Genomic DNA, 24023 nt, shown 5'->3' with positions numbered 1-24023 from the left:
GAGGCGTGTGAACATGTCCTACTATGGGTGAACTAAGTGTGTGAACACGATTTGGTAAAGGTAGCGGTGAGAGGCCATGTAGGAGTACATGGTGGGTTGTCTCATTGCAGCCGTCCTCAGGAACTGAGTTCTGTGTTTGTGATCCATGACCAGTTACTACCACACATTGGGTTCCGGTAACTCGACCCCTCTCGACTTATTAATCAACATGATCTCTGTCCAGGAGTTGCAACTAGTTTCTGGTGTTTGTAGGTAGTGTTAGTAGTCTACCAAGTGGCACCCGGTACAGGTGGGCTTGGGACAGACTAGGCACAGTGGCCCGGTGTACCAAGTGGCACCCGGTTGGTGGGCTTGGGAACCCTGCACACATCGTTTGGGGCCGTAAGCGACACCCCGGCCGGATCTCCTTGCGGATGGAACCCGAATAGGCGATAAACCTGGACTAGAGACTTGTTCGGTTAGTCGGGTCGTGGCCGACTCCCTCGCCCGGCTTCCGCTTGAAGGTTGCCGAGGTACATGACGTGTACAGTGCGGTAAGTGGCGAGAGCGTGTGTGAAGAAGTACACCCCTGCAGGGTTATCATTATCTATTCGAATAGCCGGATTCCTCGGATATGGAAACTTGGACCCCTTGTACAGTTCATAGACAAGTGAAAGTGGATACTCTAAAACACGCAAGATAAGCGTGAGTGCTATGGATGGCGTTCTCGTAGGGAGACGGGAGCGGATCCATAGTGGTGTATTGATATGGTGAATATGTGGACTCGTGTGCGCCACCTCAAAAGAGTTACATTGCAGTCGTAGTTCAGGTTAGCCACCGAGTCAAAGCTGGCTTGCTGCAGTTAAACCCCACCATCCCTTTGTTGATAATGATGCATATGTAGATAGTTCTGATGTAAGTCTTGCTGGGTACATTTGTACTCACGTTTGCCTATTTTATGTTTTTGCAGAGAGACTTCGGTCTCGCTAGTAGTTCCGCGTGGACTTCGACGTTTAGCTTGTTACCTCAGCTACGATCTTGTGCCCTCGGCAGGATCTGGTAGATAGTCAGGCTTCTCAGCCTTTTTCATTTATAGATGTCTGTACTCAGACATGATAGCTTCCGCTTGTGCTTTGATTTGTATTCTCTGAGTGTTGGGTCATGAGACCCATGTTTGTAATATCTCGCTCCTCGGAGCCTATTGAATAAACTACTTGGGTCGTAGAGTCATTTTGTGATGCCATGTTGTATTTGCACATATCGAGCATATTGTGTGTATGTTATTGAAATACTTGGTATGTGTGGGATCTGACCATCTAGTTGTTTATCTTTAGTAGCCTCTCTTACAGGGAAATGTCTCCTAGTGTTTCCACCGAGCCATGGTAGCTTGCTACTGCTCCGGAACACTTAGGCTGGCCGGCATGTGTCCTTCTTCGTTCCTGTGTCTGTCCCTTTGGGGAAATGTCACGCGATGAATACCGGAGTCCTGTTAGCCCGCTACAGCCCGGTTCACCGGAGTCCTGCTAGCCCAGTGCTACAGCCTGGATTCACTCGCTGATGACCGACACGTTCGATGCTGGGTCATGGATGCCTGTCCCTGTAAGTCTGTGCCACTTTGGGTTTACGACTAGCCATGTCAGCCCGGGCTCCTTATCATATGGATGCTAGCGACACTGTCATATACGTGTGCCAAAAGGCGCAAACGGTCCCGGGCAAAGGTAAGGCGACACCCGTGAGAATACCGTGCGTGAGGCCGCAAAGTGATATGAGGTGTTACATGCTAGATCGATGTGGCATTGAGTCGGGGTCCTGACAGCATTGGTATCAGAGCTTGACTGCCTGTAGGATTACCAAGCCAAACTGGTCGAAGTTGAGTCTAGAAATGCTTTAGTTATATAAGGGAATTGATTGTGGGATGGAACGTAAGGCTCTTTTTACTCCTTATACTTTATGCCCTTCTGATCTGAGTCATCTTATCTTTCCTACGGGGATTAAGAACTAGGCTATCTCTTTTTTCTATCAGGATCACGTGTTACTAATCCGTAAACTTATAAGATTGTTGATTCAAGCCTCAGTTCAGCTCCCACTACTTCCGTACGTTAACTGTTGATCTCGAAACCTTGATATTGTGTTTCTGAGTGGTTATGCCACCATTTTTGTGAATGTCTCAAATCTTTTCTGAGCATTTACAGCCGTTATGCTATCCGAGTTATCCCAGGTTTCTAAATAGTCGGATGCATTTGCAAATCCCTTCCTCCTGTTTCCGATGTGCCTTTGGTCAGATTAATCACACAAATCAGTGAGTTGAGGTACTTTATTGCCTTGACATATATGTTGGAGCTAGTATTATGACCCTAGGTGTCTTAGGGGATCATCTAGTAATTTAGCCATGATTTGTGTTCCCAGTGTGATGATTCTGGCCATCATTCTCGAAAGCATCCCGTGATGCTACTTAGTAGTAGGTATTCTACTCTTGGGTTTTGAACCCGAGATTCACCCTACTTATTTCATGTTGATAGTGTTTGCTAGATCCTTTAGGATATTAGTAACTTTGCGATAGTCCTCGAGGTTCGTGGTACATCCCTCTTCCAATTACCATGAACCATTCTTGGCAGGAGTTCTTCTGAACCAAAAGATGACAACAAGAGTGCTCTCAATGAGTTCTCCATGCTATATTGTGACTCTGCCAGCTCAACCTTTCTGCATGGGTTATCCGGAAGAATTATGTTGAACTTGGTTCGACATACTAATCTATGCATCCACAACTCAGAAAGTTATATGTTCCTTTGAGTTGTCCCTCTTTAGTTGTCTACTGATCTTCGTCTATCAATTGATAGTCAAGAGTATGCGTGCGTTCGTTTATCGATGCCTATTACTCTTGTGGTCCGTCAAGCCATTCTATTGCGGAATGACTAGGAGAAACAAACTCCAGTACCTCTTCCCTATCCAGGATTGGGTCAAAGAAGTTGTGCTCCGCAGACCGAATTGCTAATCCAGCTTTTGTTCTGCTCTACCTTGGAGTATTACATATTTTATATCGAGATTGTTGTAGGAATTGCACACCATCCTATGAACTCTTGGTACAGTGATACTTCCTGCCATCATTGTCATTCCTCGGCCCTCGTGTTGATGCAACCGGAATACCGACAAATGAATTGTGATGTGTGAAATCAATACTCCCAGCAACCTCGTTGCTTGGTAGTTAAAGGGTAATAATTTCATTCTTAGCGTGTTGGTTTTGAATCATCCTTCTAAGACTGATCGTGCTACCTAGTCCTTATTTCGGTGCACCCTTCGATTGATGAGTTAGGATCTTGTCAAGTCCTCACTCATTTGATCATATCGTCTTGCCCTCAAAAGCGAGATTGTTCTCGAGCTTAGTAACATACCGGTGGTTCGTGATTTTCCGAATATCCTCTCGGAAGTATTACCAGGTTGTTCCCTGACTGTTATGTTGAGCTCGTGATCAAGTTGGTTTCTTCTGAACCACCTTCTCTCCAAGAATCGGTGTTAGATATCCCTGAGCTAGTTGGTTAAGCTAAACAACAACTTGGAGAGTTGGAAGATAAAAGCTTGTCCGACTTAGTTCATGTTAAGGGATGTCTTTTTGTGTGTGTGTGTGTGTGTTGAAGAAAGATGATATCTTTATCAATTGGTCCTCGTGAACAATTGTTGGATCTATTATCTTACCCAAACCTTTGATTGAGTATGGGTTATCATCCAATCAGACCAAAACCAACGATATTCGTAATGTTGTCTTACTCGTGGTTGATCCCTCGAGCATATCCCATTATATCTTTTGGGTCTGACCAATGCTATCACTTGTTCACTTAACTATGGAATTCCTTTTAAAAGGAAACCCAGATGAATTGTTGTTGTGCCCATTGACAACATCCTTGTCTTCCCCATAATTTTGCTAAACATTAAGCTAGTGTTGGAAACTTTTGAAAGCATTTGTTCATGCTAGCTCATGAAGCATATGTTCGGATGTAAGAAGTGACTTCCTCTAGTTCATGTGCATCTGATGCAAGTTGCCGCCGTGGATTCGAGAAAGTCAATGTTGTTTCCTTTGGAATCATCCCAAATCAGTCATGCACACGTGCGAAGAATTCTGTGGTTTGAAGACTTGCAACCTTCAATCTATATGTACCCTAGCACACCAAGCCACTGATTGATTTGTTCAAGGAGAAGGAGTTCCTTCATAAGAGCTAATCCGAAATTATGTAAGGACTTCGATACCCTCGTTGATGGTTGCCCCTCCTGAACTCGGTAGTGTTTTATTATAAGACTACTTTGTGGTCATGCTTGTCTGGGACAACGTGTTCACATGTTGGTAGCAGAACCAGCTCATGTTTTGGAGCTTGCTATCATAGTTCATTTTCCGAGAATCTCGCAACGTCATCTCGTCGATTTGTGTTGCAAACTTTCATTTTCTTCCTAGACTCGATGAGTCTGGAATATCCTGACACCAACCAGATCTGAGTCTCAGGCAGATATGATGGTTGGAACATTTCCCAAGAATTATAATATTGGTCCCTCGATAAACAGTAAAGTGGATGTCGTGGCCAACACACCCAGCCGGAAGACCTATTATTGTAGTATCTTGTTTGAGGAAGTTGGCCACCTCCCCATAGGGATTTCGTAGGATTTACTCCCTAGTTGCTCCTATGGATTTTGAGATCCCGAAGTCCGACCTTTTTACTTGATGTTCTAGATATCAAACCATATCTATGAATGGGTTACGCTAGCACATCAAGGAGAACATTAGAAGCGGAGTGCTAAATGTCTCTCGGTCGATCATCCAGATTTTGTTTCCTTGGCCTCGCTAGGGTGAAATCTGAGTTGATGTTATCCTCCTATGCATCTGCATCGTCCATCGTTGTTCATCATGGTGGTATGTTGTGTTGCCAGGACCCTTGACACGGATTTTGGTAAAACCTTGATGAATGTGGAAATGCTCAAGTTCTTGAGAGCACGCACAAGCGCTAGGTGTTATCATCGGCACTAACTGGGTTTGCTCTCAGTTTCCTCGGCAATGCTATGACCTTTACAAACAGTGAATTCACTCTCTTTTGTTGGGTTCTTCCCTAGTTACCAGAATCATTCCCAGCATTTGCATTTTGTTCCCAGCTTGCACCGCCAATGTGTCATTCTACCACGGGTCTCTTCCATTTCCGGTGATAAGCAAATTCATCCATTGCGTTGTCTTCAACAAGGTAATCCACATCATCCAAGTCCAAGTATGCCATTCTACCGACCCCGCCAATCGATTGCTGTGATTTGCCTTAGGCTGATATAGAGAGTCTCAATGATCTCTATATCAAAGGTAATTCTTTTTGCCACTTAAGGGGATATATCTTCGAGTCACCTTCCCTAAGGTGCATCATAATGGTGCCATGTCAACTCAACTCCTCGCTACGTTGACAACCGATCACCACATTCTTAAGTCTGGAATTGTTGTCTACTTAGCGAACCCTCGTCATCTGTCTTACTCCATTTCTTCAGATCTGTGCTTCGTCTCTCAGCTCAAGAGATGTTGCTATGTCTCATCCCATGGGTTGATCCTAAGTTGTTCGGTCTTCTCGAAGATCGATTGTTCTAGAGTTTTCCTTTCCTCTTCTTGTCATGATTAGCTGAAGTTCTCAGAGCAAGACGACAAGACAAAGATGGTGTTCAAATCAACGTTCATTTGAAGTGCAACCTGGATCGTGAAGATTATACCAGTTTGCGTCTCCCCTTCACCTTACCCTACGCTTGAATCTCGGGACGAGATTTTTGTTTAGTGGGGGTGAGTTGTCACATCCCTAGCTTCTGGTAATGCTCTAGGCTAGCTTCATGTGTGCATCATGTCTATATTTTTGAAACTTGAATTGAGGAATATTGGAAGCCTCAAAACCCTAAATAAAAGAGGGGCAAAAACCCTAGAAATCTCATTCATTGCTCCAAAAGGCTCTTCTTAAATGTTTGATAATTTTTGGTAAGGGTTCTGGTCCCAACCAAAATATTGAACATTTTTAAGGAATTATTTTTGGGATTTTGGATTTAATTCATTAGCTATTTGAATTTGAATTATATTCATATAATTAGAATATAATTTCAAATACCCCCTGAAATATTTTATAAGCTTTTGGAAAAGTCCATCTAGCAATATAAAATATTCAGAGGAGTTTTGGCATTGTTTGAATTATTATTTTTAATTCAAAACAGTGGCAAAAGAATTAAATAAAAGAAAAACAGAACAGAAAAAAAATAAAACAGAGCAGAAGAGTTACCTGGCCTCACCCGTGCAGCCCACCAGAGCCGGCCCAGCGCGGCCCAGCCCACCCTTCTCCTGTCGTCTTCCTCCCCTCGCACCGAAGCTGCTCGGTGGCGAGCGCTGGCGATGCCCCGGCCACCTCCTGCTTCCCCCGGCCTCCCTAGCGACGCCACGAGGACGCCTTGTGTCCCCTCGCCCCTCTTCCTCCCTCGCTGCTCCCTCTCTCTTCCCCGAACACTCCCCCTCCTCTGTTCCCCTCCCCGAACGGAGCCGCCGCCACCGACGAGAGCCACCGTGGCTACCGGCCACCCCACGGCTCACCGACGCCCCAGGAAGCTCCGCCGGTCCTCCCTCTACCTCCTCAACGAGCCACGAGGCCCCGGACGTGCCGCAACACCGCCCTCGATGTCTTCTTCAACCTCGGGACCGCCGGCCACCTTCGTCAAATTCGTCGGCTCCGGTGCCTCCCCGAGCTCCCCGAGGCCACCGTCGCAACCCCTGTGAGCTCCACTCCATTTTCCCTCCTTCATTTTGCTCGTTCCCGTGCCGTAGCACCCCCGGCCACATTCCCGAGCACCGCCGTCCGCCATGGCCGCGTAGCTCTCCTGACCCGAGCCCCTCTGCTCGAACCCGTGGCACCAGCGCGCTTCTGGTGGCCCGCGGATGCCGTCTGGACCATCAGTTTCTCTCCTAGCGCGCCGCAGCCCAACCCCGCACATGGCCGAACTCCGGCCGCCGCCTCGGGCTCCACTCCGGCGAACCCCGGCCACCCCCGCACCTCCCGTTGGTCCTCCTAGATGCGCACGGGCGCGGGCTACCTCCTGGTGCCCTTGGCGCGTCGATCCGATGCCCCTAGCGCAAGTCCGGCGTCCCCCGCCGTGCTCTGTGGTCGTCGCCGGCTACACTCCGGCGAGAGCTGATGTGGCCAGTCATTAGGGCCTAACCACCCCCCCGCTAACCCAGGCCTTGGCCACTGACTGTGGGCCCCACACCCTTAACTAACCACGGTTAACCCCCTGTTTAGTTTAAGTTAACCACAGTGGCCCCACGCGTCGGAATTGACTAGCTGACGTGGCCGTTGACCGGTCCCACCTGTCAGTGAGTTAAAACAACCCTGTGTCACTGACGTGTGGCCCCCACACATCAGGTTTGACCAGCAGCAGCGTCTGTTGACCTGCTGACGTCACAGTGACGCATTGATGACGTAGTAAATGTTTCTGGAATTTAAATAATTCTTAAATGAGTTATTATTTTCAGAAAATGTCATAAACTTCAATAAATCATAGAAAATTAACCGTAACTCCAAATTAAATAAATTATATATGAAAAATTATCAGAAAAATTCAAGGAATCCATCTGTACCATTTTCATGCATGTTAGAACAACTTATAGCTGCTGTTTAGCACAAATCAAATAAAGGGCATTTAAATATCCACATATGAAGTTTGAATTTGAATCTTGGATTCAAACCAACTTCATTTAATTTGGTTTTAGTTGCATTAGCTCAAAACACATTCATTTTGCCATGTCATGATCATGCATCATATTGTGCATTGCATTGATTGTGTTCCCTTCTGTGTTGCCGGTATTTGTCCCCTCTCGATAGACGTGATACCGATGATGTGATCGTTGACACTGATAAAGACTCAATGTTATCTTCAGAAGTGCCAGGCAAGCAAAACCCCCTTGTTCATTCCGATACAATCCTACTCTCTCGCTCCTGCTCTCTTTTACTGCATTAGGACAACATCGATTCATCTGTTACTTGCTGCGGTAGCTGAACCCCTTTATCCTTGCATGACCTGTCATTGCCACAGTAATTAGATGAAACCCACTAGCATGAGTAGGAGTTGTTTGAGCCCTGATATGCCTACTCATTCATGCTTGTTTGTCATGCCTGCTACTGCTTAGAGTTGAGTCAGGTCTGATTCATCGGGGATGAATCAGAGGCGTGTGAACATGTCCTACTATGGGTGAACTAAGTGTGTGAACACGATTTGGTAAAGGTAGCGGTGAGAGGCCATGTAGGAGTACATGGTGGGTTGTCTCATTGCAGCCGTCCTCAGGAACTGAGTTCTGTGCTTGTGATCCATGACCAGTTACTACCACACATTGGGTTCCGGTAACTCGACCCCTCTCGACTTATTAATCAACATGATCTCTGTCCAGGAGTTGCAACTAGTTTCTGGTGTTTGTAGGTAGTGTTAGTAGTCTACCAAGTGGCACCCGGTACAGGTGGGCTTGGGACAGACTAGGCACAGTGGCCCGGTGTACCAAGTGGCACCCGGTTGGTGGGCTTGGGAACCCTGCACACATCGTTTGGGGCCGTAAGCGACACCCCGGCCGGATCTCCTTGCGGATGGAACCCGAATAGGCGATAAACCTGGACTAGAGACTTGTTCGGTTAGTCGGGTCGTGGCCGACTCCCTCGCCCGGCTTCCGCTTGAAGGTTGCCGAGGTACATGACGTGTACAGTGCGGTAAGTGGCGAGAGCGTGTGTGAAGAAGTACACCCCTGCGGGGTTATCATTATCTATTCGAATAGCCGGATTCCTCGGATATGGAAACTTGGACCCCTTGTACAGTTCATAGACAAGTGAAAGTGGATACTCTAAAACACGCAAGATAAGCGTGAGTGCTATGGATGGCGTTCTCGTAGGGAGACGGGAGCGGATCCATAGTGGTGTATTGATATGGTGAATATGTGGACTCGTGTGCGCCACCTCAAAAGAGTTACATTGCAGTCGTAGTTTAGGTTAGCCACCGAGTCAAAGCTGGCTTGCTGCAGTTAAACCCCACCATCCCTTTGTTGATAATGATGCATATGTAGATAGTTCTGATGTAAGTCTTGCTGGGTACATTTGTACTCACGTTTGCCTATTTTATGTTTTTGCAGAGAGACTTCGGCCTCGCTAGTAGTTCCGCGTGGACTTCGACGTTTAGCTTGTTACCTCAGCTACGATCTTGTGCCCTCGGCAGGATCTGGTAGATAGTCAGGCTTCTCAGCCTTTTTCATTTATAGTTGTCTGTACTCAGACATGATAGCTTCCGCTTGTGCTTTGATTTGTATTCTCTGAGTGTTGGGTCATGAGACCCATGTTTGTAATATCTCGCTCCTCGGAGCCTATTGAATAAACTACTTGAGTCGTAGAGTCATTTTGTGATGCCATGTTGTATTTGCACATATCGAGCATATTGTGTGTATGTTATTGAAATACTTGGTATGTGTGGGATCTGACCATCTAGTTGTTTATCTTTAGTAGCCTCTCTTACGGGGAAATGTCTCCTAGTGTTTCCACCGAGCCATGGTAGCTTGCTACTGCTCCGGAACACTTAGGCTGGCCGGCATGTGTCCTTCTTCGTTCCTGTGTCTGTCCCTTCGGGGAAATGTCACGCGATGAATACCGGAGTCCTGTTAGCCCGCTACAGCCCGGTTCACCGGAGTCCTGCTAGCCCAGTGCTACAGCCTGGATTCACTCGCTGATGACCGACACGTTCGATGCTGGGTCATGGATGCCTGTCCCTGTAAGTCTGTGCCACTTTGGGTTTACGACTAGCCATGTCAGCCCGGGCTCCTTATCATATGGATGCTAGCGACACTGTCATATACGTGTGCCAAAAGGCGCAAACGGTCCCGGGCAAAGGTAAGGCGACACCCGTGAGAATACCGTGCGTGAGGCCGCAAAGTGATATGAGGTGTTACATGCTAGATCGATGTGGCATTGAGTCGGGGTCCTGACAGTTTGTCCTATATTGAGGCAGAATCTCGTTATACTGAAATTTATTTTTTATAATCATCAGCAGAAAAAGCTTGATCAATTAAAAGTTCAAAACACAAGAATTATGTTTAAATCAAACTTTTTTTCTTTTTGATCAGTATCCAGTGCTGTAGTTTTAGGAGTTTTTTTATGCGTTTTCATACTATTTTCTACACTAAATCTTCTTGTCTTCACTGTCTGAATAGTTATTCATTTTAATTTATTCAGCAAGAGTTTATCCTAGGAAGCAATCCCACCTATAAATCTAGGTTGTCAACAATGCGCTTCAGCAAGACAGTGAAAAAGTTCAGTGAGATTCAATTAGGGCACATCAGCAAATACAAAATGGATGCCCTGCTTCACATGCCATATCACCTAAACATACCGATGAATCTCCTTGAGTGGTTAGATCAGCACATTTTTGGTGTTACAGAGCCTTGTTTCAAGCACAAGAACAAAGTCATCAAGATCACTAAAGACATGGTAGACAAGATTTTTGATTTCCCTGGCGGTACTGTTCCTTTTGTATTCAGCAGCAACGATCCTCAAGTGAAAGCAGAAGTTGCTCAGTGAAGAAGCAGGTATGTTGATTATCGGAACAAGATGCCTATCAACAAGATTGAGGAAGTGATGCTAAGTGACGAGAGTGAAGATGGTTTCATCAGGACCTTCGTTTTCTATTTCATATCATCTATACTCTGCCCAGCGTCATACTGTTTTGGCAACACCAAATTCCTCTTCTCTCTAAGAGATCTGTCTGTAATCCCTTCACTGGACTTTGGGCAATTGGCTTTAGGTTTTATGATTGAAGAATCAGAACGTCATTTCGAAATAATAATGAACAGACCAACACTTGAGGAAATGAACAAGCCTTCCCACATTGGCGGTTGCCTTCCTATTTGGGGGGTAATCCTTTTTCCTTCATTTTTCTTGCTTGTTCTGCTTCTTTTAGATATTTTTACTTCTAAAGTTATTTTGCTTTCATCATAGTTTTTGTTCGCAATTCCAAACTGACCTGCTTCTTCTTTTCATTTTTTAATAACAGATCATTTATCTGGATTTCGTTGACTTTGATGTCATCGAGAACCACCAGTCAACTATTGATTATTCTCTACCCCGGATCAGCCACATTAAGAATGCTGACTTCCAATACCTAGCTTTGGTTGATAGGAATTATGAGTCTAGGAAAGCGTTTGGAGTACTACCAGTAAGTATCTTTTATTTTCTTCTTTTTGGATTTTTTCTTTGCTTATGTATTCAGCCTTCCTTTCTCGTTTCCGACTAACTTTTAAAATGTTTTTATTCTAAAAAAATTTGTAGATAAGACACATATCTCAAACACCGTATGCAAATGCAGTTCCTATTGGCAACATTGCTGATACTCAACAAGAGGTTTCTTTCTATTTTTTCTTCTTATTTTATGATGCATTCTTTTTCACACAGTTATACTAAACAGCATAGATTTGTTGCATTCCAAAAACGCAGGTCAATTTTCACAGCAATGCCCACGAAACAATCAATGAAAACAACCCAATTAACTTGACCACTCCAGATATCAAGTCAGCAGGAACAAGTTTCACTCCAAAACATGAAATCGATTGTAAAGTGAAGCCAGAGCTGCATTCGAAATTAGAGGTATTTTTTATCTTTTTTTGCCTGTATTGTTTTTTTCTGACTAATTAGTTTACATCATAATGAAAATACATTTTTCCATTTTCTGATGATTTTTTTGCATCAAATTGACACCTCATGTTTAGTTATTTGAAATGCTTTTTCATTTTATTTCCAATGTAAAATACTTTTATTTGTACCAATTAGAGGCATGTTTTCTAAAGATAGTCTTTTATATTTTATTATCTTTTTCGTGAGCAGACCCCTGATGTACTTGTCACCAAGCAAGACCCCGTTGCACCAAAAGCTGAGAACAATGTGAAGGTTGAGGTTACCACCCAGCTTAATTTTTCTGCTTTCCTGATACAAGGATTATTTACTTTCTGGACATACTATCCATGAAATCCCAAGCATTCCTTTTTGATCAGCCATATTTTTTTCTATACTACATTTGTTGTACTGAGACATTCTTAACCTCGCCAGGAAGAGTTGGACCCAATAACTGAAATAAACCAAAGGAGTCTTGTTCTCATCAGTTCTAGCTTATCAAATGAAAGAGCGAAGCATTACAGTAGCACTCCAATCATAATTGATGACTCTCCTTTCACGCCTTGTGCACCTACCAGTGAAGAGAGACCATTTGGTGAGGCTAATTCTAACACAGGAAGACATGGGCGTTGCTCTTCAATCAGGTTTTAGCTTTTTGCCCTTTTTTTCACTTGTCTTGCTTTGCAATTATCTAAGTTTGCCTTTTTCTCATTTCTCTAGCCCATTTTTTTCAAACGACGATTGGCCTAACATTTTTTCGCTGTTCAAATGTCACACATAGGTTCATCTAGGACCAATGATGCACAAGCTGGATCAAGCACAGGCCCAAATACCATTGAGAAGAAGAATAGGAAAAAGAGAGCAGCTAAAGTGCAATATCCTGATGAACCAAAGAGGCTGAAAATCCCTCGAGAGGTGGATTTGTTTTTCACCAAATTTCTGAGGAAGCCAATCTTCAAAGAATAGTAAATTTTTCTCTTTCACTCTTAAGTGCATTCTTTTTTTGGGGGGGGGGGATGACCCACACACACCCCCTAAGTGCTAAACTTTTTTTCACGGCTCAAAATCTGTCTGCAGCACTCTTTTTGTCAACATTGAGGGATTTCCCATTAGTTACGATAACTTCTTCGCTTCATTCAAGTCAAGGGGTGAGATTGGAGATGAAGTCATGGATTCACTCATTCAAACATTCAACCTGGAAGCAAAGACTTCATGTCAGATAAAACCTTTTATTAAAAAATTCTGTTTCACTTCGCGCTTCACTGTGAGTTTTATGTGTCTCCTTTTATCCAATAATTTTGGCATTCTTTTCTACTCAGGAAACCTCACTGTTAACTAGTTTTCTGTTCTTTTTTTCCCAGAATAAACTATTGGTTAGCCCTGAAGTTTTCGACCCAGTAAGCTGCAAAACAGAGTTTGACAGAGTAAATTCAGAAGAAAGTCTATGGAAAAAGGATTTGGTACTATGGAGACTCTCATCTGACTTGTACAATAGTTTTTTTTTCTAGTTTGTTTGTGCTAATTTTTTTCTCTCCTTCATGTTTTTTTATCACAGTTGTTTTTCCCCACTATCAAGTCAAACCACTGGGTAATTGTTTGTATGAACTCTCTATTTGAGAGGACTCACTTGTTCGACCCATGTGGTACAATCCAGGAAAATTCTCAACAACAAATTGTCCACAACTTGGTAAGCTCTTCCTGTATCAAGTTTTGTCTTTAAATACAAAGCATCAAGACACACTATTTTTTTAAACCGGTGTACTTAATTTATGCAATAGGTTTCCAACTACAACCTGCTTTGCAAACTCAGTAATAAGCTTTTCAAGAATGTCTTCAACTTCAAGCTTCAAGCTGTGGGGCACTATCCAACAAACTGTCTGATGTAAGTTGTTATGTTGTTCATTTTTTTCATCTTCAATCTTTTTCTGATTTTTTTCAAACATTTCTGTCCTGCTCAGGCTCAATATGAAAGCCTCTATTCATTTGTTGTTTCTTTTTTCAACAGGCATGACTCAGGTCACTACCTCCCCCTATACATGGACAACTTTGAAGGCAAAGTCATGAAAAGCTTCAGCACGGTATTTTTTTGTTTTGTCACAACTGTCTGATGTATATTTTTTTTACAAAAAATTAGCGTACTGAAAATGAAATAGGAAATCTTTTTATTTTTTCGCAGCACGTTTAATTGAAAAAATATGCAGAATGAATCTATGCACATTTATTTAATTTTAATTTTAATTTATAAACATTTTTTAAGCTGATAAGTACTGTTATGCTAAATCTATATAATTATTGAAGATTTTTTGGTCCCCTTCTCACAATGCAATATGATAACACTTTTATTTTTTCAGTACATACACCTATCTGTTTTATGTCTTTTTAATACAGTTTTTTTCGTGCATTTCAACTTCAAGACCACCCTTTTTTGTCTACACAGGAGAATGTACCCAAGCAAAGAATGATATCAGCCTACCGTCTCTTCAAAAGCACGCCCAACAAGATAAAGGAGGAAGATCTGCCAACCTCCCAGTGAACACCTTTTCTTTAGATTGAAGAGTTTTTTTTGGAAGGGAAACATGAATTATAGACGTCATACATATGAAAACCAATTCTGTGTAATAGTTCTCCTAGGAGATTTTTGCTTCTAAGAACATGTGCCATGTGGTACTTTTTGTCCTTTTTAAAATGATACCCCCCTGCATGTGGGTCTACATAGTTCAAAATACTTAATTCAGTGTGTATGTACTGAATTGCAGTGAACATTTTTTTGTTGTGAACTTTTTTTAGTTCACCACAATTGCAATTTTTTTGTTCACCACAACTGCAGTGAACTTTTTTTTAGTTCACCATAATTTATTTTTAGTTCACCACATTTTATTTCATTTTACAACAAAATTTTAGTTGACTACAATCAAAAAATATTTTTAGTTCATTTTACAACATACTTTTACATTTTACAATCAAAAAGATTTTTAGTTCAAATATAGCTCACTTTTTTCCCATTTTAGTGAATTACATTTTTTATCATTCAAAATCCACATTAATGTAATTCAAAATCTTCTTTACTAGTTCCTTTTTTTAAATCATCTTAATTAAAATATAATTCACTCAATTCAAAAAATTTGTTCATGAATAAGCAAAAAGAAATAGTACACTTCGAATTCATTTTTTTAATTCACCGAATTCAAACTTTTTTTAGTTCATCATAATTTTTAAATTTAGTTCACTACAATATAAATCTAGCTCACTAGATCCGATTTTTTCAAAAAAAATCATCTAAATTCAATATAGTTTACTAAATTCAAATTTTAGTTCACTAGTTTGAAAATCTTAGTTCACTAAAATCCAAAATAACTTACCTCGCTTGGGATTCATTTTTTAGTTCACTGAATTTCAAACTTTTTTTTACTTCAACATTTTTTTAGTTGACTAGAATAGAAAAAATTACTTCACCTTGATTTTTTAGTGCACTCCCCTACTTAACTTTTCATTTTCAAAAAACATTTTCATTTAGTTCACTAGTTTGAAAATTTTTAGTTCACTAAAATCCAAAATAATTTACTTCACATTGCATTCATTTATTTAGCTCACTCAATTTCAACTTTTTTACTTCAACATAATTTTAGTTCACTAGAATAGAAAAAAATACTTCACCTTCATTTTTTTAGTGCACTCCCCTAATTAACTTTTCATTTTCAAAAATCATTTTCATTTAGATTCAAATCTAGTTTTTAGTTCACTAGTTTTTCAAATTTTAGTTCACTAGTTTTCAAATTTTAGTTCACTACAATCAAAATGATTTTTAGTTCACTTTGAATCAAATATAGCTCACTAATTTTTTGATTTATTTTAGTGAAATACATTTATTATTGTTCAAATCCCAACTAATGTAATTAAAAATCTAGTTCACTAGTTATGTTAAAAAAATCATCTGATTTCAAATACAGTTCACTTATTTCAAATTTAGTTTACTAGTTTCAAAATTTTAGTTAACTATAAATCGAAAAAAATTAGTTAACTTCGGATTCATTTTTTTAGTTCACTGAATTCAAACTTTTTTTAGTTCATTATAATTTTTAGTTCATTGAATCGAAATTTTTTATGTTCACTTGGATTCGATTCAAATTTTGTTCAATAGTTTTCAAATTTTTTAAGTTCACTTTTGATTCAAATCTAGTTGACTAGTTACTTTTTTAAAAACAAATCATCTGATTTCAAAAATAGATGACTTAATTCAAATTTACTTCACTAGTTTCAAAATTTTAGTGAACTAAAAAATCCAAAAAAAAATAGTTCACTTCGAATTCATTTTTTTAGTTCACTAAATTCAAACTTTTTTAGTTCAACATAATTTTAGTTCACTACAATCCAATTTTTTTAGTTCTCTTGGTTTCGATTCAAATTTAGTCCAATAGTTTTCATATTTTAGTTCACTTTGATTCAAATATAGCTCACTATTTTTTTAAATGTAATTCAAAATCTAGTTCACTAGTTCCGTTAAAAAAATCATCTGATTTCAAATACAGTTCAATTATTTCAAATTTAGTTCACTAGTTTCAAAATTTTAGTTAACTAAAAATCAAAAAAAATTAGTTCACTTCGGATTCTTTTTTGAGTTAACTGAATTCGAACTTTTTTTGTTCATCATAATTTTTAGTTCACTACAGTCCAATTTTTTTAAGTTCACTTGGATTCGATTCAAATTTAGTTCAATAGTTTTCATATTTTAGTTCACTACAATAAAAAAAATTAGTTCACTTTGATTCAAATCTAGTTCACTAGTTCCTTTTAAAAAAAATCATCTGAATTCAAATTTAGATGACTTAATTCAAATTTAGTTCACTAGTTTCAAAATTTTAGTGAACTAAAAAATTCAAAAAAATTAGTTCACTTCGAATTCACTTTTTTAGTTCACTGAATTCAAACTTTTTTTAGTTCAACATAATTTTAGTTCACTACAATCCAATTTTTTTAGTTCACTTGGTTTCGATTCAAAATTACTTCAATAGTTTTTCAAATTTTCACTACAATCAAAATGAAATACATTTTTATTTTATTTAGTAAAATACATTTATTTATTGTTCAAATCCCAACTTAATGTAATTCAAAATCTACTTCACTAGTCCCGTTAAAAAATCATCTGATTTCAAATACAGTTCACTTATTTCAAATTTACTTCACTAGTTTCAAAATTTTAGTTAACTAAAAATCAAAAAAAAATTAGTTCACTTCGGATTTTTTTTAAGTTAACTAAATTCGAACTTTTTTTAGTTCATCATAATTTTTAGTTCACTACAGTCCATTTTTTTAAAGTTCACTTGGATTCGATTCAAATTTAGTTCAATAGTTTTCATATTTTAGTTCACTACAATCAAAAAGTTTGTTAGTTCACCTTGATTCAAATCTAGTTCACTAGTTCCTTTTTAAAAAATCATCTAATTTCAAATATAGATGACTTAATTCAAATTTAGTTCACTAGTTTCACTCAATTCAAACTTTTTTAGTTCAACATAATTTTAGTTCACTACAGTCCAATTTTTTTAGTTCACTTGGTTTCGATTCAAAATTAGTTCAATAGTTTTCAAATTTTCACTACAATCAAAATGAAATACATTTTTTTTATTTAGTGAAACACATTTATTTATTGTTCAAATCCCAACTTAATGTAATTCAAAATCTAGTTCACTAGTTCCGTTAAAAAAATCATCTGATTTCAAATACACTTCACTTTTTTCAAATTTAGTGTACTAGTTTTAAAATTTTAGTTAACTAAAAGTCGAAAAAAAATTAGTTCACTTCGTATTATTTTTTTAGTTAACTGAATTCGAACTTTTTTTAGTTCATCATAATTTTTAGTTCACTACAGTCCAATTTTTTAGTTCACTTGGATTCGATTCAAATTTAGTTCAATAGTTTTCAAATTTTAGTTCACTACAATCAAAAATGATTTTTAGTTCACTTTGATTCAAATATAGCTCACTATTTTACTAAATTCAAATTTAGTTCACTAGTTAAAAATTTAGTGAACTAAAATCCAAAATAATTTACTTTAGTTGGGATTCTTTTTTTAGTTCACCGAATCCAAACTTTTTTTTAGTTCAGCATAATTTTAGTGAACAAGAATAGAAAATTTTAGTTCACATTGATTTATTTTGAGAAAAGTTCACTAGTTCACCGAATCCAACATTTTTAAAAATCCGCCAAGCGCGAGATTTTTCAAAAAAGTTTATTGATTTTGAAAAAGAGTTCACCGATTAGGAAAAAAGTTCATCGATTTTGAAAAAGAGTTCATCGGTTTTCAAAAAGAGTTCATCGATTTTGAAAAAGAGTTCATCGATTTGGAAAAAAGTTCATCGGTATTGAAAAAAGAGTTCATCAATTATGAAAAGTGCTCGTTGATTTCGAATAAAAAAGTTCGTCGAATTTGAAAAAAGAGTTCATCGATTTTGATAATAAGTTCATTTAGTTCAGTACAATCAAAAAGATTTTTAGTTCACTTTGATTCAAATCTAGTTCACTATTTTTTTTCTTTTTTTTTAGTTCACTACAATCCGAATTATTTTAGTTCACTATTTTTTTAGTTTACTACAATCCGAATTATTTTAGTTCACTTGGATTTTATTTTAGTTCAATAGTTCAAGGAAGTAATGTTCACTAACTTGGCCAAAGTTCCTACCATCCCAAACTTGAGGGGTTTACTATGACGGAAATTTTCAGGTCAAAGAAAGGAGTAATACTCGTTGATATTTTGCACGAGCATAATGTGCAGAGAAAGCAGAATGAAATACTATGCACATACATCTTTCCAGAAGCACAACACTTGCACATACAAAGATTGTTATGAACAACCTGGCATATCAACAGGTTTACAAAGTTTGTTAAAATCTTTTTGTAACCCAGTGCTTTCTTTGAGCCAAATAATCCCTAACACAAAAGGAAAACCAAAACAATGCTGCATGACAAGCTAGTTTCCCTAGTTTTCATCAAAACATAGCTCTTTGTACATGCACTGGCAAAGAAGAATTAATCCCAGATTTTGCACAACACTTTGGCAAACTAAAACAGTGCAATACACACTGAAATGTCTAGCACATGACAATGCTAATAGTTCCTAGGTTTTTTCCCAGTTCACGAACCGAAATATAGCTTCGCTTTTCACTGGGATCATAACCACACAAAGGATAAGATAAGCTAAGGACGAAATAACACCGAGGCAGAGCGCATGTAATGGTACTAATCACGACAGGTTTCCTTCACTTATACAGTATAAACAGAAAAGAATCTATACATGAAGGTCTCCTTCACTAGTCAAGACAAAAGGAAAACTTCTTCCTATATAAATTCTACAATTTTTTTAAAGTACATTTGATGACACGTCGCACTAATAATTTCAAACTTGAACAGCAGCAGACTACATTTTTTTAGACAAAAACATTACGATTAAACTGGATTGTAGAAATCTATTTCATAACACAACAGTTCCAACGTAATAACATCAGGCAAAAACCAAAAATAAACTATGTACACCTAAAAAAATTTCAAACGTGATAACACCAGGCAAAAACCTTTCAATGTATTTTGTCCATTCTCATTAATTATACTACTATGTGAACCATCAAACCAAAACTGCTACTGTAAACAGAGAAAATTCTAGGTAAAAATAAAAATCCTCAAAAATGGAAACACATTTTCAAATGAACCATTGTAAACAAGTTCTAATTCACTTTCTTAATTCTATTCAATAATTATCTTCAAATACATTTCTTCCGTTTATCAGCAGCCTTTTTCCACCCTTCTCTCTCGGATCGGCTCTTCAATCTGTTCCCTTTCCTCACTGACTTGTTGTTTATTACAGCAGGATCGTTCAAAGGCTCACTCACACATGCTTCGTTCACTGTTTGTTCATAAGTTTTATCCCCTTCTGCAGTTTGTTGCTTGCCTAGAAGATACTTACTATGAACAGCATTAACTGCATCCATCAGCTCTTGACAAAAACGTGAATCATGACTTATGTCAGAGCATACCTCCCCCACTGTATTCATCATGATGGCATATCTGACAGCATTGTGTGACTGGTCTTCTCCATTAATACCAAGGGCACTAGACTTGTGTTTCTGCAATTCCTTCTCCCTAAATTCTCTAGTCCATCTAGGAATAATATACTGGTCAGGTATCTTGAGCATGTCAAACTGCGTAAACAATCTAAGGATGTGGCAACAAAGAATACCATCCCTCTGAAACTTCCCACAATTGCACACAAATTCTTCCTTTTCTCGATTTACTTGCACAGCAAAGATTTCCCTGTCAAACTCTGGATTTTCGTATGGAAAGTTCCTCTTTAATTCATATGATTCATTCTTCACAATCTCATTAACCCCGAAAGCAGTTGAATTTAACATTTCAGTCAAGAACTTGGTATATATAGCTCTGGTGTAAATTTCAGCTGCATGACGCTCAACCCGCTGATATCCCCACATGATAGGTACTTTTTCATTAGACAAGAACCTATCTTGATCCTCTATGTGCATCACATTTTCCTGGAATAATTCATACTGACGAAGGAAAGTTTCTATTGTATCCTTTCGCAAAACATAGTCCTTGAAATTTGAATTGAAGCTCTCACTTCTGCTGGTAGACCTAATGAACGGGCAGAACACTTCTTGGAAATAAGCAGGAACAAAGTACTCTCTATTCTCCCACATGCGCTTAATGTGAGCATGTTTTCCACAACTATGCTTCAGCTCCATTTCTTTCCAATTCATTTCAAACTCTTCAACAGTCATGGACTGCATGATACAATAGTCAAGGTCTTGTTCCATTCCTTTCTTAATTGACATGTATGCACCCAAATTTTCTCTTGCTTTCCTTCTAACATGCCAAATACAGAACCTATGGAATGCATCTGGGAACACTTTTGGAACAGCTTTCTTCATTGCAGCATCTTGATCAGTAAGTACTACTCTCGGTTTTTTTCCACCCATCACTTCAACAAAAGTTTCAAACAACCATTTAAATGTGTCTGCCTGCTCATTCTGCAAAAGGGCCCAACCAAAAACAATTGTTCTCGAGTGGCCATTAACTCCAATAATCGTGCAAAGGGCATATTGTACTTATTAGTGCTGAACGTTGTATCAAATGATATTATATCTCCAAACAGCAAATAGTCCAGCCTTGATCTTGAGTCTGTCCAGAACAAGCTAAGCATTGAGTTGGATGCGTTTCTTTGAGCCTTGTATACAAAACCAGGTTTGTCAATCTGCAGTTTTTCAATATACTCCAGAGTGTGTTCAATGTCCGTGTTCCTTCTCTTTTCACGATCTTCCTGTTTCAGGTTGTCAAGCTTCTTGACATCGAATGTAATGTTACCCAATTTTCCACCAGACAGCTTCCTAAAAATACTCATTATCTTCCTTGGCTTAATTCTATGTTCTTGTAACAGCCTCGAGAGAAGTTTTTCAGCTTCATTCATGCTCCTATGACTTAGGAAGAATTTGGTCAATGTAGGCGAACATACCAAATCATGATTATGTGCAAGATCTTGGGAAGTAATAATCCATCTGCCATCTTGTAAGCTTACTGTAACATGCATCTGACAATTTGTCCTAACGACCATATTCCTCCTGCGCTTCCTCACACCTGCTGCATTGGGCTCTGTTTTTCTACTTTTGCAGCAGCAAATGGTAATCTTCCTGTTTCGGTAATTCCTCCCTTTTTTGATACCAAACCCACTGATATGAGCATAAATGTTGACAAATCTGACAGCCTCTTCTAGACTAGAGAATACTTTCCCTACTTCAGGTGTACTTGTATTCTCCATCTCATCTGGCGTAGGGAACAAGTACTCTTCTGGTTTTGATTCATTTTCAGTTAACTCATCATCAGAATCTTTTTTGCTCATGCAATCATCCGAAGGGACACAAGCGTCCTCACTATAATGCTGTTCCTGGAAGAACATTACAAACAGTAAATACAACCAATCCATATCACACCATAGACTAAGATATAAATACTGTTTAGGAAAAAATCTTTTAAATTTTTATAGCACTAATTTATTTTACACGCGCAAGCAACAATTATCTAATCTAAATTAATGCTCAACTTTTTTTTCTATCATTCTTAACACAAATAATTTTTTATTCATGTAACAGCAAGATTTTTTAAACCCACAAGTGCTGGCATTCTTTTTTTGAATTAAATAAGGCTATTTACCTGTTCACTAGGATGTCCCACATCATCTTTCCCCCTTTCTGTGCTTGTAGAACAAAGATTTTTCCCATTCAAAGTCTCTGTGTTCACAATTATGACAGCCGGTGTAGAACCTGATTCGTCAATATAACTGTTTCGGACCTATTCAAAAACATTCATTCATCAATATTCAATTCATAAACTGCCAATATCAATATTAGTAGAAAAGAAAACCAAGCAAAGTTTTTGAAGAAACTATTCTCACATCTTCACTGCCAGTATCATTTGCTATCAGAATAACATCATCATACTTCTCACATTGTATCACTTTATGCATCTGAACCTCATCATTTTTTTTCGATCTGAGTTCGCTGGTCTTCTTCCTGGCTGCTACTGAGTGTTCCTTGGCTCACAATTTTGTCTTGACTACTAACAAATTCCTGTGCAATATAATATTTATGAGAATTAGCAAACCAAAAAGAAAGAAAAACAGTTCAACAAATTTTTTTGGTGTGCTTTTCAACTAATTTCTCACGGTACAAACCTCTGTTTTCTTCTTCATCTCATGGTACTGCACAAATTGGTCAAATTCAAGCATCACATCGCAAACCTGGTCATGAAAAAACAAGCGACATACTTTTTAGTAAACATAAAGAACATTTTCTAATATAAAGTACCACTTCATTCCTGATATATAGTGCACAAAAAAATTCAGTTTAGGTCACCTTCTAACAGGATTTTTCAGAGACATGTTTTTTTCATACTCACCCCAGATGATTCCTTCAGTTCAATACTTTCTTTCCCAGGCTCACGTAAACTCTGTGGTGTTTCTTTTTGGTTCATCCCTTTCCGTTTTCGAACTGCTGGTAATTTCCTTTTGGAAAGAACCTGCAAAGAAACAAGTTAAAAATAATCAGACTACCATAGCAAAAAGGCAAGAACCACACAAGTAAAACAGATGAAAATATTCAGACTCCCAAAGTAAGAATGCTCACACACTTTGAAATTAACTGGACAAAAAAGAACCTACTAAGAACAATTCGGTTTGCCTATATATAAGTGTTTTTAACCATACAGTTTTGTTGTTAGGGTGTGTGTTTTTATCAGTGTTCTGGAAAAAAACACATTCATTATGATGCTCGGTTTGATATATTGTACTGCATTCATCTCTTTCAATAATACAACAACACCAAGACAACCACCGGTGAAAGCGTGTCTGAGTCGGACGAAATTCTTGTCTGATTTCCTATAGGGGGAAACAAGATCTGTAGCGTCAAACGGTCTCCAGGAAACATAAATGAATTTCATGAGGTAAACTTCTGTACAAGGCATGGGGGAAGATTTCAGACTACTTTGAACCATTGCAGTAAAAGGCACCAGGTGCCATATAAATGTTCTTTTTATCACAACTAAATGTGAGAACAACACAAGTAAACCAGAGAATTTTGTTCAAAAGAAAATATGAGAACCTGCTAGTTTATTTTCATAAACAATACTAATTTGTTTTTTCCAAAAATCTTCAAACATATACATAAAATATATCCAAATACCCAAGACAAACTTTACTTCTAGATTTCAATAGACATGTTTTTCTAGTTCTGAACCTGAATTAATTTCCATTGACCAGTCACTATATACCAAAATTAGAGCAATTATATAACCTATCGACTATAATGTTTTTTATTTTTAATTATTTCTCATTTTTTTGTTCCTGTCTAGCAAACGGGATGATTGCTTTCTAATAAAGCATTGCAGCAATTTTTGGGTACTCAAAAAAGAAAATAAACTACACAATCGAGTATAGAAGAAATAATCTAGTTAGAAGAATCACCAGAGTAGCTCCACGGCCGGCTGGATCTGCCTTCTGGCTAGCTACTCCCCCATCATCGCATGTGGTAGATCGATTAAGACTCGCCGGCAGCGCCCCACCTGATTCTGTCATCCCGTCAACAAAGAAGATATAATCCACTGGTTGATTTCTACGGGGTGGCAAATCTGGCGAGCGACCTAGAAGCAGCCGCCGCCGCCTCCCCTGAGTCCTCCGCGTATCTTCCTATTTCTACCAGTAAAGAAACATATATAAGACTCTTTCTATTTTCCTCCCCGTTCTTTCTGTAAAATTTTTAAAGTAATGTGGGGTCACTGTTTCAGCGACTAAACCGCCTCGGAAGGAAGTCTTACAGGTGG

The 24023-nt window shown here is 38.7% G+C and overlaps 1 protein-coding gene across 2 annotated transcripts; it reads right to left on the bottom strand.

The window, feature by feature from the left end:
• Positions 1 to 19179: 19179 nt before the first annotated feature.
• Positions 19180 to 23946, bottom strand: LOC123103468 (protein FAR1-RELATED SEQUENCE 1). Of its 2 annotated transcripts, none has more exons than XM_044525066.1 (6): positions 23668 to 23946; positions 22605 to 22724; positions 22381 to 22446; positions 22102 to 22276; positions 21861 to 21998; positions 19180 to 21594 (listed from the first exon to the last, which is right to left on the bottom strand). In XM_044525066.1, exons 4-6 carry the CDS (start codon positions 22171 to 22173, stop codon positions 20632 to 20634), a joined length of 1173 nt encoding a protein of 390 aa, XP_044381001.1. In that variant the 5' UTR covers positions 22174 to 22276; positions 22381 to 22446; positions 22605 to 22724; positions 23668 to 23946; the 3' UTR covers positions 19180 to 20631. The 2 variants fall into 2 exon arrangements, with proteins under 2 accessions (XP_044381001.1, XP_044381000.1); XM_044525065.1 differs by having other exon boundaries at positions 23668 to 23942.
• Between the last annotated feature and the right edge of the window lie 77 nt (positions 23947 to 24023).

This window comes from Triticum aestivum, chromosome 5A, assembly GCF_018294505.1.
Source record: "Triticum aestivum cultivar Chinese Spring chromosome 5A, IWGSC CS RefSeq v2.1, whole genome shotgun sequence".
In the NCBI taxonomy this organism is placed as follows: Eukaryota; Viridiplantae; Streptophyta; class Magnoliopsida; order Poales; family Poaceae; genus Triticum; species Triticum aestivum.
This window is presented reverse-complemented; position numbering and strand designations above follow the sequence as displayed.